The sequence below is a fragment of the Eubalaena glacialis genome, chromosome 13 (assembly GCF_028564815.1).
Source record: "Eubalaena glacialis isolate mEubGla1 chromosome 13, mEubGla1.1.hap2.+ XY, whole genome shotgun sequence".
NCBI lineage: Eukaryota > Metazoa > Chordata > Mammalia > Artiodactyla > Balaenidae > Eubalaena > Eubalaena glacialis.
In genome coordinates this window covers 12,088,443-12,101,808 of record NC_083728.1, presented here as the reverse complement: position 1 = coordinate 12,101,808, position 13,366 = coordinate 12,088,443, and the positions used below count along the sequence as shown (strand labels likewise).

General features: G+C 56.4%; 1 protein-coding gene across 8 annotated transcripts in view; it reads left to right on the top strand.

Moving 5' to 3' along the window:
• SLC9A8 (solute carrier family 9 member A8) overlaps positions 1–12,644 on the top strand; it is a 71,987-nt gene extending 59,343 nt beyond the window's left edge. For 5 of the 8 annotated variants that reach the window (XM_061210184.1, XM_061210181.1, XM_061210182.1 and 2 more), the window contains 4 exons: positions 454–565; positions 3,960–4,180; positions 6,294–6,440; positions 7,742–12,644. In XM_061210184.1, the coding sequence (XP_061066167.1) occupies positions 454–565; positions 3,960–4,180; positions 6,294–6,440; positions 7,742–7,849 (588 nt within the window). In that variant the 3' untranslated portion in view covers positions 7,850–12,644. Of the gene's footprint in view, positions 1–453; positions 566–3,959; positions 4,181–6,293; positions 6,441–7,567; positions 7,619–7,741 lie in introns of all 8 variants that reach the window. The other 3 variants (XR_009703574.1, XR_009703573.1, XM_061210183.1) reach the window with 3 other exon arrangements.
• Positions 12,645–13,366: the final 722 nt, after the last annotated feature.

The window sequence follows — 13,366 nt, the reverse complement described above, 5'->3', positions numbered from 1 at the left end:
GGCGCTTCTCAGTTTTCGCTCCTTTCCCTGAGGAGTGGGGCCCCCATGGGAGAGGCAGGAATACCTTGTCTGTTCCTCCAGAGCTAGCCCATTGGGAATGATTAGTGCAGGCCCGTCCCACAGTGGAGCACATCTGGAGGAGCCAGATTACCCTTAAATTAATCTCTGGGTACTTCTGCGCGGCCTCTTGACATTACTAAAGCTGTCATTGATACCTTGTTAGTCCTCTCTTTCTGACAATGGAAACGTAACATACAAAGCTTTAATCCTTTCCCAGACACATAGAAACTGGCATCTCCTGGGTCTCTGCCTAGCACTGAGTTCATGTCTTTGATGACAAGGGGATGCTGCCTTTATAATGGGTGTGTTACCAGGTCTGTGTTAGCCTCAACAAGCTTCAACTTGAAGAACCAGAGGTTTCCATGTTAAGACTTAGTTTGTTGCTGTTAACAGGTGCTTGTGCTGTTTGGCAGAGCGGTGAACATTTTCCCTCTCTCCTACCTCCTGAATTTCTTCCGTGATCATAAAATCACGCCAAAGATGATGTTCATCATGTGGTTCAGCGGTAAGCCCAATCTTGAATGAATGGTGGAGGGAAAGTGCGTGTTATAAAGGCACAGGCCCTGCGGAGAATGCACGTGCCTGTCCCCGGAGCCCTTGCAAAACGAGCCTGCCTCATCAGCCCCAAGTTGCACGTGCTCCCATTTAAGGGCGCCTGCTATAACGCGGGCCCTGAGCGAGGCCCTTCGCAGGTGGTACCCCTCCCCACAGCGCAGGAAGTGGGTGGTGCGTGTCTGCTCTACAGGTGAGGAAGCTCAGGCTCAAGGGTAAAGGACTTGCTCGGGACGAGGGGCCCCGGGAAGCAGAGCCAGGATTTGCCCTCCTTCCCTCCACTCTTTCCTGGACAGACGGGCAGCCCAGGGCAAGGTGGGCACGGCGCCGCTCCCACCTGAGCGCTTTCTAGGCTGAAGTAACAAGGGGCTCAGAATAAAAAGGTTAAAGTTTAAACTTTTTTGTACTACAGGCTAGATTTGGATTTTTTTTTCATTCAGTTACTAAGTTCTGATAGTTTATTTGGCCATTTCAGTTGCTGTTCAATCCCATATTCCTCTACTTTTTATAGATTTTTTTTTTTTTTAAGTATTTATTTATTTATTTACGGCTGTGTTGGGTCTTCGTTTCTGTGCGAGGGCTTTCTCTAGTTGTGGCAAGCGGGGGCCACTCTTCATCGCGGTGCGCGGGCCTCTCACTGTCGCGGCCTCTCTTGTTGCGGAGCACAGGCTCCAGACACGCAGGCTCAGTAAATGTGGCTCACGGGCCCAGCTGCTCCGCGGCACATGGGATCCTCCCAGACCAGGGCTCGAACCCGTGTCCCCTGCACTGGCAGGCAGACCCTCAACCACTGCGCCACCAGGGAAGCCCTCCTCTACTTTTTAAAGGATGGAAATGATTCCATAAATCTTTGACTCCTAAAGAACTGGATCCGTAGACATCTTTAAATTTACTTAGGAGCAATACATCCAGTTCTTTGTGCTTTCTTGTTTAAATATTATAATTAAAATATTTCTGTGTGGGTCAGGGTATAGCAACATGCTTTGTAAGCTGTTTTCTCTCCAACAGCATATCTGTAAATTTCTCGCAGATTTCTCTTCTTTTTCAAAAGACCTTGTTTAAAATATATACATAGGTGTGTGTGTGACAGATATAGGTAGGTAGGTGTGTATATATGTGGGTACAGTGAGAGAAACTTTTTTCTTAATCTTTTTTGCCAGTGAGGGGAAAAAATCGTAAAGTAGTTGATCCAAGGTCTTGAAAATCTGGAAGAAAATCTAAGGAATGTATCAGGCATTTTACAAAGTATGTGAGCTCTTTGGGGGTTGGGGGGTGTGGTGAGAGACTCTACAGGGAAGTGGTTGGTGGTTTTAAACAGGGAGGGCTCTTGGTTCCGGGTGTCCTCAGGCTGTCCAGGCCTCCCTCCATCCATTCCCGCCCTCTTTCCTGGATCCTCACCCTGTCCCACTGGCCCCTCCATCATTCAACAGTGGAAGATTCTCCTTTTCCCCGCAGAAAACCAACAACTTCAGCCAAAACCCCTGCTCCTCATCCCTTCCAGCTGCTTCCCCATCTCTTCCTATCGTGGCCAGACCTCTTGAGCGAGCTTTTCTTGCCCATTTTCTCCACTTCCTCACCTCCTGTCCTCAGGGCTGGACTTGGCCTCGCCTGGGTCACCAGCAGCCTCCCACAGGCAGGCCTGGCGGGCACCGGTTAGCCCTCACCCCCGCCGCCGCCTTGGCTTGGGGCTCCTTCCTCCCACCGACCTGCCCTCTGACTGGGAGGATACCCTCTTCTCCTCTTCCCTTGGCCTCCAGGCCATGCTCTGGTTCCCCTCCTTTCCCTTGGGATCTCCTCAGGCTCCTGTCCAGGTCCCCATCTGCCTTTACCGGCACCTCAGTAAATATTGGCTTCCTCAGGACTCAGCCTCAGACCTGCTTCATCTCTTGCGCTCTCACAAGCTCACCTGTCCTGTGGCCTCAACTTCCATCTGGTTCCCACCTTCCCAGAGCTGTTTCCTCTGACCAGGCCTTCCCTCTGAGATCCAGACTCCAGTGTCTGAATCCTCCTTGGATGTTGTGGAGCTATTGCAATCTCATTGTCTAGGACGGAACTTACCTTCCTGCCCAACCTGCTTGTTTGCCAGCATCCCCCTTCCTTCCACAGGAAACAGTAACACGTGGCTGCCTCTTACGAAGTGTTTACTGTGTGCACGTGCTGTCCTATGCCAAGGCATTTCATCCTCGGGCCACCGTCATGGCAGGCCTGTGTCTAGTTCCTCGTGCCAGCCTGGGAGGCCCCAGGGAAAGCAGGGGGCCAGGGGGTGGACCCAGGAGCCAGACTCCTGACCCCGTGCCCAGACCATCGCGCAGCAAGCCTCCTAGGACCTGGGCATCCTCCAGGCCCTTCCCTTCCCTGGTCACCCCACCTTCCCCTCGCTCCTGTGACCTGTTACTTCTGCTCCCCGTGTCTCTTTTAATTCCACCCCCTTCCCTCCGCCCCGCTGTGTCCCCATGTAGGGTCTGGGCTGCAGCAGCCAGCCCCTCATCATGCTGTGATGTGCTGGCCTCCACGTCTGGGTCAGATCCTGTCATTGTGTGCTCGGCCCGCCCTCCCTTCTCCTTCAGGCCCTCACCCTCACGAGTCCTCGTTTGACGTCTCTCCTCCCTGCTGCTCTGGGAGGTCCTGTCCCCCCTGTATGGCACCAGGCAAGCCAGGAAGTTTTTTAGAGAGAAAGTGCCATTTCCCAGCTCAGTCCATACCCCTCAGTCCAGCCAGCAGCCTCCCAGGGAACCAAAACAGGAAGTAAGGGAGAGGCCGTGATGCGGTCCCCTGAGCCGCTGGCCACCGCGGGGGTGGCATCCTCCACTACAGTGGGCATTGGGCAAATGGCATTCTGTGCCGTTGCCAGTAAAGCGTGTGGCCCTGGGAGGACACCTCATTCTCAGTCTCGGCGCCTCATCTGTGCGCTGTGAGAATAACAGGACCAGCTCTACAGGGCTTCCTGTGACAATCGGATGAGGTCGTGCCCGCGGAGCGCGTAGCACAGGGCTGGGCACACACAGGGAAGGCTTGTCTGCACCAGCTGTCGTGTTTCTAAAACGTAAGCTTTTTATCAAGCTGGGCTTGATAAATCCTCAACACGCACACGCCCGGCGCGTCACAGCCCGGGCAGGTCACCTCACCCGATCCGCTCTGCCGCCCTGAGAAGTGGGAATGGAGGTGAGCCTCCGTTCCTTGCGCCTGCTTTTCTCACACCCCAGAGCCTCACAGGCTGAGTTCACACTCTCCAGTGAGTGCATTAGAATGTCGAGCAGCCGTGGTGCCGGGCTGGGCCCAGATCCCCCGAGAACCGCTGCTCCCTCCCGCCTGCCTCCGTCCCTCTTACTCCCTTCACTGTCGCCCAGGCCTGCGGGGGGCCATCCCCTACGCCCTGAGCCTGCACCTGGACCTGGAGCCCATGGAGAAGCGGCAGCTCATCGGCACCACCACCATCAGCATCGTGCTCTTCACCATCCTGCTGCTGGGCGGCAGCACCATGCCCCTCATCCGCTTTGCGGACATCGAGGACGCCAGGGCGCGCCGCAGGAACAAGAAGGACGTCAACCTCAGCAAGACCGAGAAGATGGTGAGTGCCGGCCGGGCGGGCAGGCAGGCGGGCGGGCAGGGGCAGAGGGTGGGTCCCCACTTGCCGCCAGAAAATGGGGAAACGAGACACGATCTGAGGATGATCCGTCCCTGGGCACGCACGCATAGGCGCACGGCACATGCACACATGTACGCACCAGCTTCCCAAAGTGACAAGGAGGTTGGACTCAGGGTCTGAAGCGTGGCTCTTTGGGGGGTGGGTTGTCTGCCAGCCTCGTGAAGCCACGGAGGCAGTGGCGTAGGAACGTGGACCCCTAGCAGACTCTTCCAGTAACGCTCCTCCCCTGCCAGTAACCACACCACCCCATCAGGCCGGGACTGGAAGGAGGGTTTCAAAATCACAAAATGACAAAATCATATCATTCCCTAGCATCTACTAAAAGCCTCCTGTTGGGGCTGAAGAAGGGGAAAGTGCTCACAGAGGCTTGGAGGGTCACGGGAGAGGGCCCTCCACTGAGGACAGGCGAGGGCATGATTTGGGGGTGAAGGTGCCCAGGGCCAGCTGCTGCGAGCCCGAGGCCCCCGGACCCCTGCCCACCTCTGCCTCCTCCAAGCCACCCTCCTGCCCTGAGTCACTGTGATTGTGCCTTTCCTGCCCTGTGTTCCCTCGGGCCCTGGCTGCGGAGCCCTGGCCTCTTGTCCTGCCTTCCTGCACCACCCCCTGCTCCATGCACACGCGTTTGCAGAAATGCATCTTTTTCTAGTTCCCTTTTTCAAGGCCATCAGTAACTTTACTCAGCCATGGAAGGCACAGAAATCCTCAACCAGAGGTGGGGAAAGGGGATGTGGCCCACTTCTCACTCTGGAAAGTCCAGTCTGGGCGGATCTTGGCCTCCAGTCTCTGCCCGCGGCCTCTCCAGCCAGAGTTGTGCTGCTGGGAGAACCTTCAGATGACCTCAGGCAGGGCTGGCTCACAGAACTTTCCTCACTCTCCGTAGCCCTTCTCCCCCCACCCCCATCCACCAGCCTTCTTGTCTGTTTTTAACCAAAGCTCAAGTATAGGTTCTCAAAGCTTTTAGTGGGTGTCAGGATTGGTGGAGGGCTCCAGGGTCTTACAGGTCTGGGGTGGGTGCCCAAAGAATTTGCATTTCTGATGAATTGCCGGGAGGTGCAGCCACACTTGGCCAAGCACAGCTCTGGTAGAACCAGGATGTGTGCTCAGCGGGGAGCAGCTGCTGTTTAGGGCATGTTTTCTGTGGTGCCTGCGCTCTCCTTGGACTGTCCCTGATAACCTGCAGGAAGCAGATGGTCTCATGATCCCCATTTTGCAGATGAGAGCACTGAGGCACAGAGAGACCAAATCACACAGCTGTGGTCACACAGACTCTTAACCACCCCACTTTCCATCACTGGTTGTCAAGGTGGGGTTCCTGGACCAGCAGCATCGGTGGGCGCTTGTTAGAAATGCACATTCTTGGGCCCCCTCCCAGACCTGCTGAATCAGGAACTGCAGGTGGGCCTAGTGGGCCCAGCATTTTGTGGCTCCCCAAGCTCCAGATGATTCCGATGCCGGCCAGAGTTTGAGAAGCACTGCTCCATGGCAGGGAAATGCCCTCCCTGCCCCTCCCTCTCTCCCACCTCCTACACCCAGGGTACACCTGCGCTTGGGGGCGGCAATGCAAAACTGCCTTTGGTCGCCCCTGCAGAGGGTGGGTGGTCCTTCCCTCCCTCCCTCTCTCCCTCTCCACATCCCTCCCCGCTGCATCCACATGACCAGCAAATGTACCCAGAGTGGGCCTCTGCAGGCAAAAAACGACAAGAGCCGCCTCCCTCGTTCAGTTCACTGGTAAAGAGACAGCCTAGAACAGCTCCCAGTCCTGGCCGCACAGACAGCCACCTGGAGAACTTACAGACCAAGCCCCAGCCCTGAGCTTCCAACTTATTCACAATTCTGATTTTCCTGGATGTCCATCGTGTTCTTACACACCTTCCCGCCTCCCTGCAGGCTCCCAGGAGGCCTCTTGCTGCCACCGTTAGGGTTGGGGACACGGGGGCCGGGGTGAAGAGCTGCGAGGAGGTAGGCTGGGTGGTGTGAGGGCTTCCAGGCAGGTGTCAGCTGACGAGCCTTCGGCTGCCTTCCCCACCCGCCGCAGGGCAACACCGTCGAGTCGGAGCACTTGTCGGAGCTCACTGAGGAGGAGTACGAAGCCCACTACATCAGGCGGCAGGACCTCAAAGGCTTCCTGTGGCTGGACGCCAAGTACCTGAACCCCTTCTTCACGCGGCGGCTGACCCAGGAGGTGGGACGCAGGCCAGGGGTCCCTTGCCTTCCTCCCTCAGGGCCTGCAGTGGCCAAGAGCAGGGTGGGCAGGGAAGACCCACATGCCGGGTTGGGTGGGGGCCTCTCCCCACTCAGCTTTCTCTCCTTCCCAGCCTCGCGGGCTGGATGTGCTTGCGGCACTCTGCATCTGCTGTTTTTCCTTCCTGCCATATTTAATGCTGGTTGGTTTGTTTTTGGCTGCGTTGGGTCTTCATTGCTCCGCGCGGGCTTTCTCTAGTTGCGGCGAGCGGGGGCTACTCTTTGTTGCGGTGCGTGGGCCTCTCATCGCGGTGGCTTCTCTTGTTGTGGAGCACGGGCTCTAGGTGCGCGGGCTTCAGTAGTTGTGACACGTGGGCTAAGTAGTTGTGGCTCGCGGGCTCTAGAGCGCAGGCTCAGTAGTTGTGGCGCACGGACTTAGTTGCTCCGCGGCATGTGGGATCTTCCCGGACCAGGGCTCGAACCGTGTCCCCTGCATTGACAGGTGGATTCTTAACCACTGCGCCACCAGGGAAGTCTCTAGTGCTAGTTTAATAATAGACTTGTTAACCCAGTTTGGTTTTCCTGGATGATAGACTTGGGACGTTGATCGGCTACTGAATCTGAGCTGAGGAATTTCAGACCTGCCAGGGCCTCGGACAGTGGCCCGAGGCTCAGGGCTCTCGCTCCATCCCTCCAGGCACCACTGGCCTGACAGTGAGTGACACACTCAGGGACCAGCTTGGGCCTGCTTTGCTGAAACCGTCATCCTGCACCGTGCAGGGTTGGGGAGGGGTTCTCCTGGCTGCTGCCCCGCTTTGGTTCTGAGCCCCGTTTTCCCTCCTTCAGCAGTCAGGATCGCTGTCAGCACGTGAGTTCTTACTGTGAGCCAGGCGCTGCACCAGACGTTTTTCATGATTGCTTCGTTTCATTCTCCCAGCAACCCATGCAGTAGATGCAGCGAGTTGTCTCACTTGATAGCCGGGGAGACTGAGGCCCAGAGAAGTGAAGTAACCCCCCGAGGTCACACAGCCAGTACGTGGCAAAGCTGGAAGCAGAGCCCAAGTGTGTCTGATTCCAGAGGCCAGGTTTTTTAACATCATGCCATCCTGCCTCCTACTCCTGTTCCAGGGTGACGCCTCCCGTTATCTCCTCCCCCACAAAGAATGATCCCAGCTTGCGGTTAGTCAGTTAACACTTTGAAATTGCTTGTGGCCGTGCACCCTGCCTCCCGTCTCCTCCCTTCCTCAACCCTGACCCTGAGCCAGACCCACTGACAAGGGCTTGCTGTGTCTCCCGCCCCAGGACCTCCACCACGGGCGCATCCAGATGAAAACCCTCACCAACAAGTGGTACGAAGAGGTGCGCCAAGGCCCCTCAGGCTCCGAGGACGACGAGCAGGAGCTGCTGTGACCGAGCGGGACGCCGTGGCTCCCGGGCAACCGGGGCCGCAGCAGTGCCATCCAGCCTACCCACGGCTCCCAGGACGGACACCCAGCAAGGGCCCCCGAGGCGTGTGCATTTGGCAGTTCTTTGGGGTGGATGGAAGCAGGGTGACGCACAGGCCACTGTCGTCTTAACCCAGGACCTCCCAGGTCTTTGGAGCCAGCCGACTGCCCTGAAGCACCCTCTCCCCGCTCCTCACTGGGCTGGACCTCTGCCCTCAGGGTGGTTTCCCAGCCCGCGGATTGGAGGGACCACCTTTGCAGGTAAATGTTTCCTTCTGCTTCTGTAGCCGGGGAATAGTCATCTGTCACGCCGAGGTACCTGAGAGGAGAAATCCTGCTGTGGACCCACTGTGCAGGGCGTCCCGGGAGCGTGGTGTGCCGTTGCCGCCATCCCTGGCCACTGCCTTCATTACAGGGGCCCTTCCCTGCTGGACGGGTGTCGGTACCAGCAGGGCGAGGAGCCGGCCGCCGCTTCCCTGTGCGTCATCAAGGCGCCTCCGCCCTCAGCAGCAGCGGTTCTCACCTAAGCGGCAGGCTCAGAAACCTTGAAAACCTCACACTCCCCTTCGTGATGTCGCTTGCACTCCCTGAGAAAGAGAAACTGAGTGACCTTTTTCTCTTTACCTCTGATTGGCACCTCACAGGCTGTCTCCCTGGGCAGCAGGCAGCTACTGCCCTTCTCTGGGAATACTGTGAATGTTTACACTGGAACCGAGCACGAGGGCACAGGTACCTCTCTAGAGCCCCAATGGAAGCCGTATCCCTGGGTTTTTTAGGGGGGTGAGCAACCCTATTCTGTGGGGTCAGAGCACCCTCTAGAAGGAAAGTCTGCAGGGTTTATGCTGGCCAGCAGCTGCTGTCTTAGAATTCAGTTTAAATTCATGCACTTTTACAAAGTGGTGAGAGCCTAGCAGTCCCTTCCCTGACCTCGATTCCTTACTCAGTGGTCCTTGTTTGTTCAGAGGCCCCTTTTCCTGGGCTCTGCCCACCGTTTACCTGCTGCACCTTCAGTGCTCATCGGCATCTTTTTTTTTCCCTCTCCCAGTTCTCTACCATCTTGGGTCCCATTTGTCCCCATGCTCCTCCTCTGCCACCCCTCCCCAGGACTCCAGTGGCCTGCAGCCAGATGCATCTGAGTCTCACCTGCAATCCCTGAGCAGCCACTGCTACCTCAGGACTCGCTCACAGAGTGCTTGCGCGTGCGCGCACACACACACCACACACACACACACCCCTGCCCCGGCCGCACACGCGCACACACACACACACCCCTGCCCCGGCTGCACACACACACACACACACACACACACACACACACACACACACACACACACACACACACACACACACACACACACACACACACACACACACACACACACCCCTGCCCCGGCCCCATGGTCCGGGCCCCCGGGCCATCTCAAGGTGAGGAGCTGCCAGTCATGTCCAGAGGACATGGAGTTTCTGACTTCCCCGCATCCACCCCCTTCACCGGCCCTTTAACAAGTCTTTACCTGCTTGCTTGTGCCCATCTACAGGCCTCTGGCAGTTTCCATATGTGGCTCAGGGTCTCAGCTGGAGCCTCGGGACTCAGCACCCTCTGGCGTGGTTTAATTCATCATGTGCATGTCCTTGGTTCTGTTTCGGACACAGTGGGCCAGCGTGGACCTTGGGCTGGCGGCAAATATGTTTCCATCTTCTCAGCCTCAGGCAGCGTGGCTCTGGATGTGAGGAAGGACTGACCTCGGGACCCTCCAGGACCCATGTACCCAGCCCACGAGGCCAGACCCCTGCCCTAACCCCTTCCCTTGCCCCAGAAGTGTAAGCGTAAAGCCAATCAGGCAGGAGGGCACATGGCTTCCTTTTTATGCATGAAAAGTAAATTTGTACTTGATAGAGCTAAAATATGATCATTTCTTTTTGTAATCTCCCACCTTAACCCCGTAATTTGGGCCAAATAGGATTACTTTACTTCACCTAATATCCCCACTGGAAGATTAATGCCATGCATAATTCCAGTCTCCGTCATTTCCTGTTTCTTTTTAGTGGAAAAGAGAAGAGGTCAAAGGGAGGGGACCTTTGTCCATAAGGGGATGGGGGAGGGGGCAGGGATCAGAGGCCAGATTGTTCTCTCATTCTCCAATTCATAAGTCACTGACTTTTCCCCCTGAAATTCAGAGTCTGATCTCCGAGGTGTAAGTTGCATTGTAAACTCAATAGCTTGCCGGAAAAAAATTTTTTTTGGCTGTGAGTTCACAGATTAAATAATGAAAACAGGATCTTCTCAGTTCAGACTGCCCTTTGTCACCAGGTCCCACCTGTCCTCCCACTTTTAGCTGAGACCTGAGAGTGACACTAAGTAGAGAAGCACGCGGGGGCGGGGCGAGGTCCCCAAGGCTTGGCTGTGTGCAGGTGGCTGGGGGAGTCTTGCCTGGCCTGGAGCAGCGCCAGCCTGGGTGTCCCGTGAGCTGCTCCTGCCCTCTGCTGGCCAAGTAGTGGCTTAGCAGCGTGGGAGGGCATTCCCCCGCCGAGGAGGGTGCCCCGTGTGCCTCAGCCATCTGTCTGTTCACCTCTGGGAGACTCTTTTCAGATGTCTTTGCCTAAGAATCAAAAATTGCTGCTGTCTACCTTTAGCATTCCTAATAATTCTATTGTTTGGGGCAATAAATGCCTAGAAGATTAAAAAAATCCAGCATAACTATAACTTCACACACGTTTTCTTTTAGGTCTAGGCCATGGGACAGGAGAAGTATAGCACAGAGAGAAGGTAATACTTTAGGAGGAGGTGAAGGCTGTAAGGTCAGTGCGTGCCTCTGGGGAAGCTGGTTGGCTAGCCAGTGAACTCTGAAGACGTGCCGTCTTGGGAGCTGGGGTGTCCTGTAGCACTAAGGCCCCACCCCAATGCTCCCCCAGCAGCCCCTCCGCAGCAGGCCCTACGATTTGGGACTTGGAATATATCACGTGTTCTGCAGCCCTGTGGTTGTAGGACCTCTGGGAGTAACCATGCTCAGAGGCTTGGCGTGTGAGGCCTCCCAGGAGAAGAAGCTGGCTTTTCCTAGGTCCCCGGAGACCAAGTTCGGGCTGAGCTGGAACAGAGCCAGGCGGAAGGTGGCTCAGTTCCATCGTCTGGGGCTCACTCAGCCCAGGGGCAGACGCTCTCCCCCAGGCCACACACTGGGAATGCCGGCTGGGCCCTGGCTGACGTGAGGCTGGGGGCCCAGAATGTTGGCAGCCCCTGAGTACCCCAAGTCAGCCTAGGGAGGCCCTGATTTGCCTGCAGACTCCTCTGTGTGCAGTGGCGTGTGGAAAGGCTGGTGAGTGGGGAGCCTTCTCCTTCAAGCCCTCGCCTAAGGTGGCCTTCCGGGGTCTCAGGTCTGCACTCCCACGGGGGTCCACACATGTGGCAAAGTCCCCAGTGGGGAGGCCACAGCCAGAATCCCTCTTCTGCTTCGGTGGGGAGAGTGAGGGTGGGGCCGGGCAGAGACCGGCTTCTCCTCAGCCAGGTCCGGGCCACCGAAGGTGCGGGAAGGTGCAGGCGTGGCTTAGGGGGGCTCTGGCCTTAGAACTGACCCCTGATTCTAGTGGGAGGAGGAATCTCTCTCAACAGCAATGATTGACTGTCAGGACTTCAAATGCCAAAAAAAGAGGAAAGATCCTTTGCTCCTTCCCCATTCCCTCCAGAATGCAGGCATGTGATTCTCCTGCTGGGTGGTGGGTAGGAAATTATCTGAAACGTTCCCAGTAGAGCAGCCAGAATCATTAAGAAGTTGTTCTACCAGGAACCCGGTCTCCAAAGCCCCAGGCAATATGTTTTAAATGAAAACACCACAGTCAGAGTGACGGCTTCGGATAAGCAGCCACACTCCCTTCCACTTAGTCTCCTGTCATTTCTCACACAAATGGAGTTGGATGTTCAGGGACTTCACCGTCATTGCCCATGTTACGAAAGAAGACTTTCTAATTTCCCCCACCCCGTTTCACCCTTTCTCACCCCAGCCGACACAGTCCCTAATCCCAGAGGGAAAAAAAATTTGTGGCTTTTCCTACCCAGGAGCTGGTCTTTTCCCAGCTGCTCTGCGTGAGCGTCCTGGCTTCAGGGCAAGAGAGCTGAGCGCTCGGAGCGCAGCCGTGGGCCCCGTAGCCATGGGATCGATGGGGATTGTGCAGTGCGGTGGTCAAGAGAGAAAGGTCACCCGTCAGCGCTAGGGGCCCCTGTCCAAGGAGCTGGTCAGCCATGCGGAAGAGCCACTTCTCCAGGCCCCAGCGCTGCTCTAAGGAGCCGCGGAGGCCCATGGGCCAGGGATGGCTCCTCACTCGCTCGGCTGACTACCGAAGGTTAGGTTCGTGGCTACCAAAGGCTTTAACATTTTCTCCAGTACAGCTCCTGCAAAGCTTGATTTGTTCTCAAGATTCATCAGAATCTTGTATTCTTTTAATTTTCTTTGTAAAAATGAAGGATTTTTTAAGTACAGCTTTTTGATATAAGGACTATTGGGAAGGTCAGGCTTGTTCTTTTGCCCTCCCCCAAGTAAGATGTGAGAGGCAGTTGTTAGGTCCTGGTTCCTGAGAAATGATTTGCTGCTCTGCTTGGTGGGGCTGCGGGTTATGGAGGGGAAGGTGGGTCGGAGGTGGAGGGACCTGCAGCTGCTCTGCTGGAGCCTCTACCTCGTCTCACTGGACTCTTTAAAGAATTCAGAAATGGATGGAAAACAGTAATGTCACTGGATTCTTATTTAGAAATAAAAATGAATGCTGCTGAATCAGACCCACTTTCTGTGTTTGTGTTCCGTGGCTTTGCAGAGGCCTGGGTCTCGCCCCCCTAGACTCGGCTCTGTCCACGCCTGCCCGGCTCTCGCGGCCAGAAGCCTGGCAGAACGCAGTGGTTAGTGGGCAGGAGTGCGGGCTTTGGGGCCCAATTCCTGCCCCTGTCCCTGTTGGGCTGGACCCCGCAGGCCCACAAGCCTTGTAGTTGCCCAGCCTTGAGACCAGAGAAAGAGCCTAGAGACAGCAACAGAGACATGAACGGTTTGCTGGATAGAGGGATCTTAAACGGTCCTGGAGCGAAACCCCACGGCGTGCAGCAGCCGTCGGACAGGACACCAGGACACGGCAGCAGTCCTCACCACATCGGGAGGAGGCTGCCATTTACAGGGGGGATTGATGTCAGGTGGGCTCGGTTACCAGGAACTAATTGAGCCCTATGATTAAGAGGACTGGATAGTCACGTGAGGGAAGCAGGGGCTGCTCGAGCAGGGGATGTGCAGAGAGCAGGAGACAGCCATCTTGAACGGCCTAAGCACACAGTCCCTCAGTGAGGAGGACGTGAGGCCAAGCAGGAGGGCTCAGCTCGGGCCCAGCCTCCAGCCTCCAGCCACAGCTGCTTCCTCACAGGTGCGAGGGACTTGTCCTCCCTGGGGTTTGCTGGGCTAGCCGCCCTCCTCCCTGCTGGGGTTGCAGACTGGCCCCTGGTAGGCCTTTGACT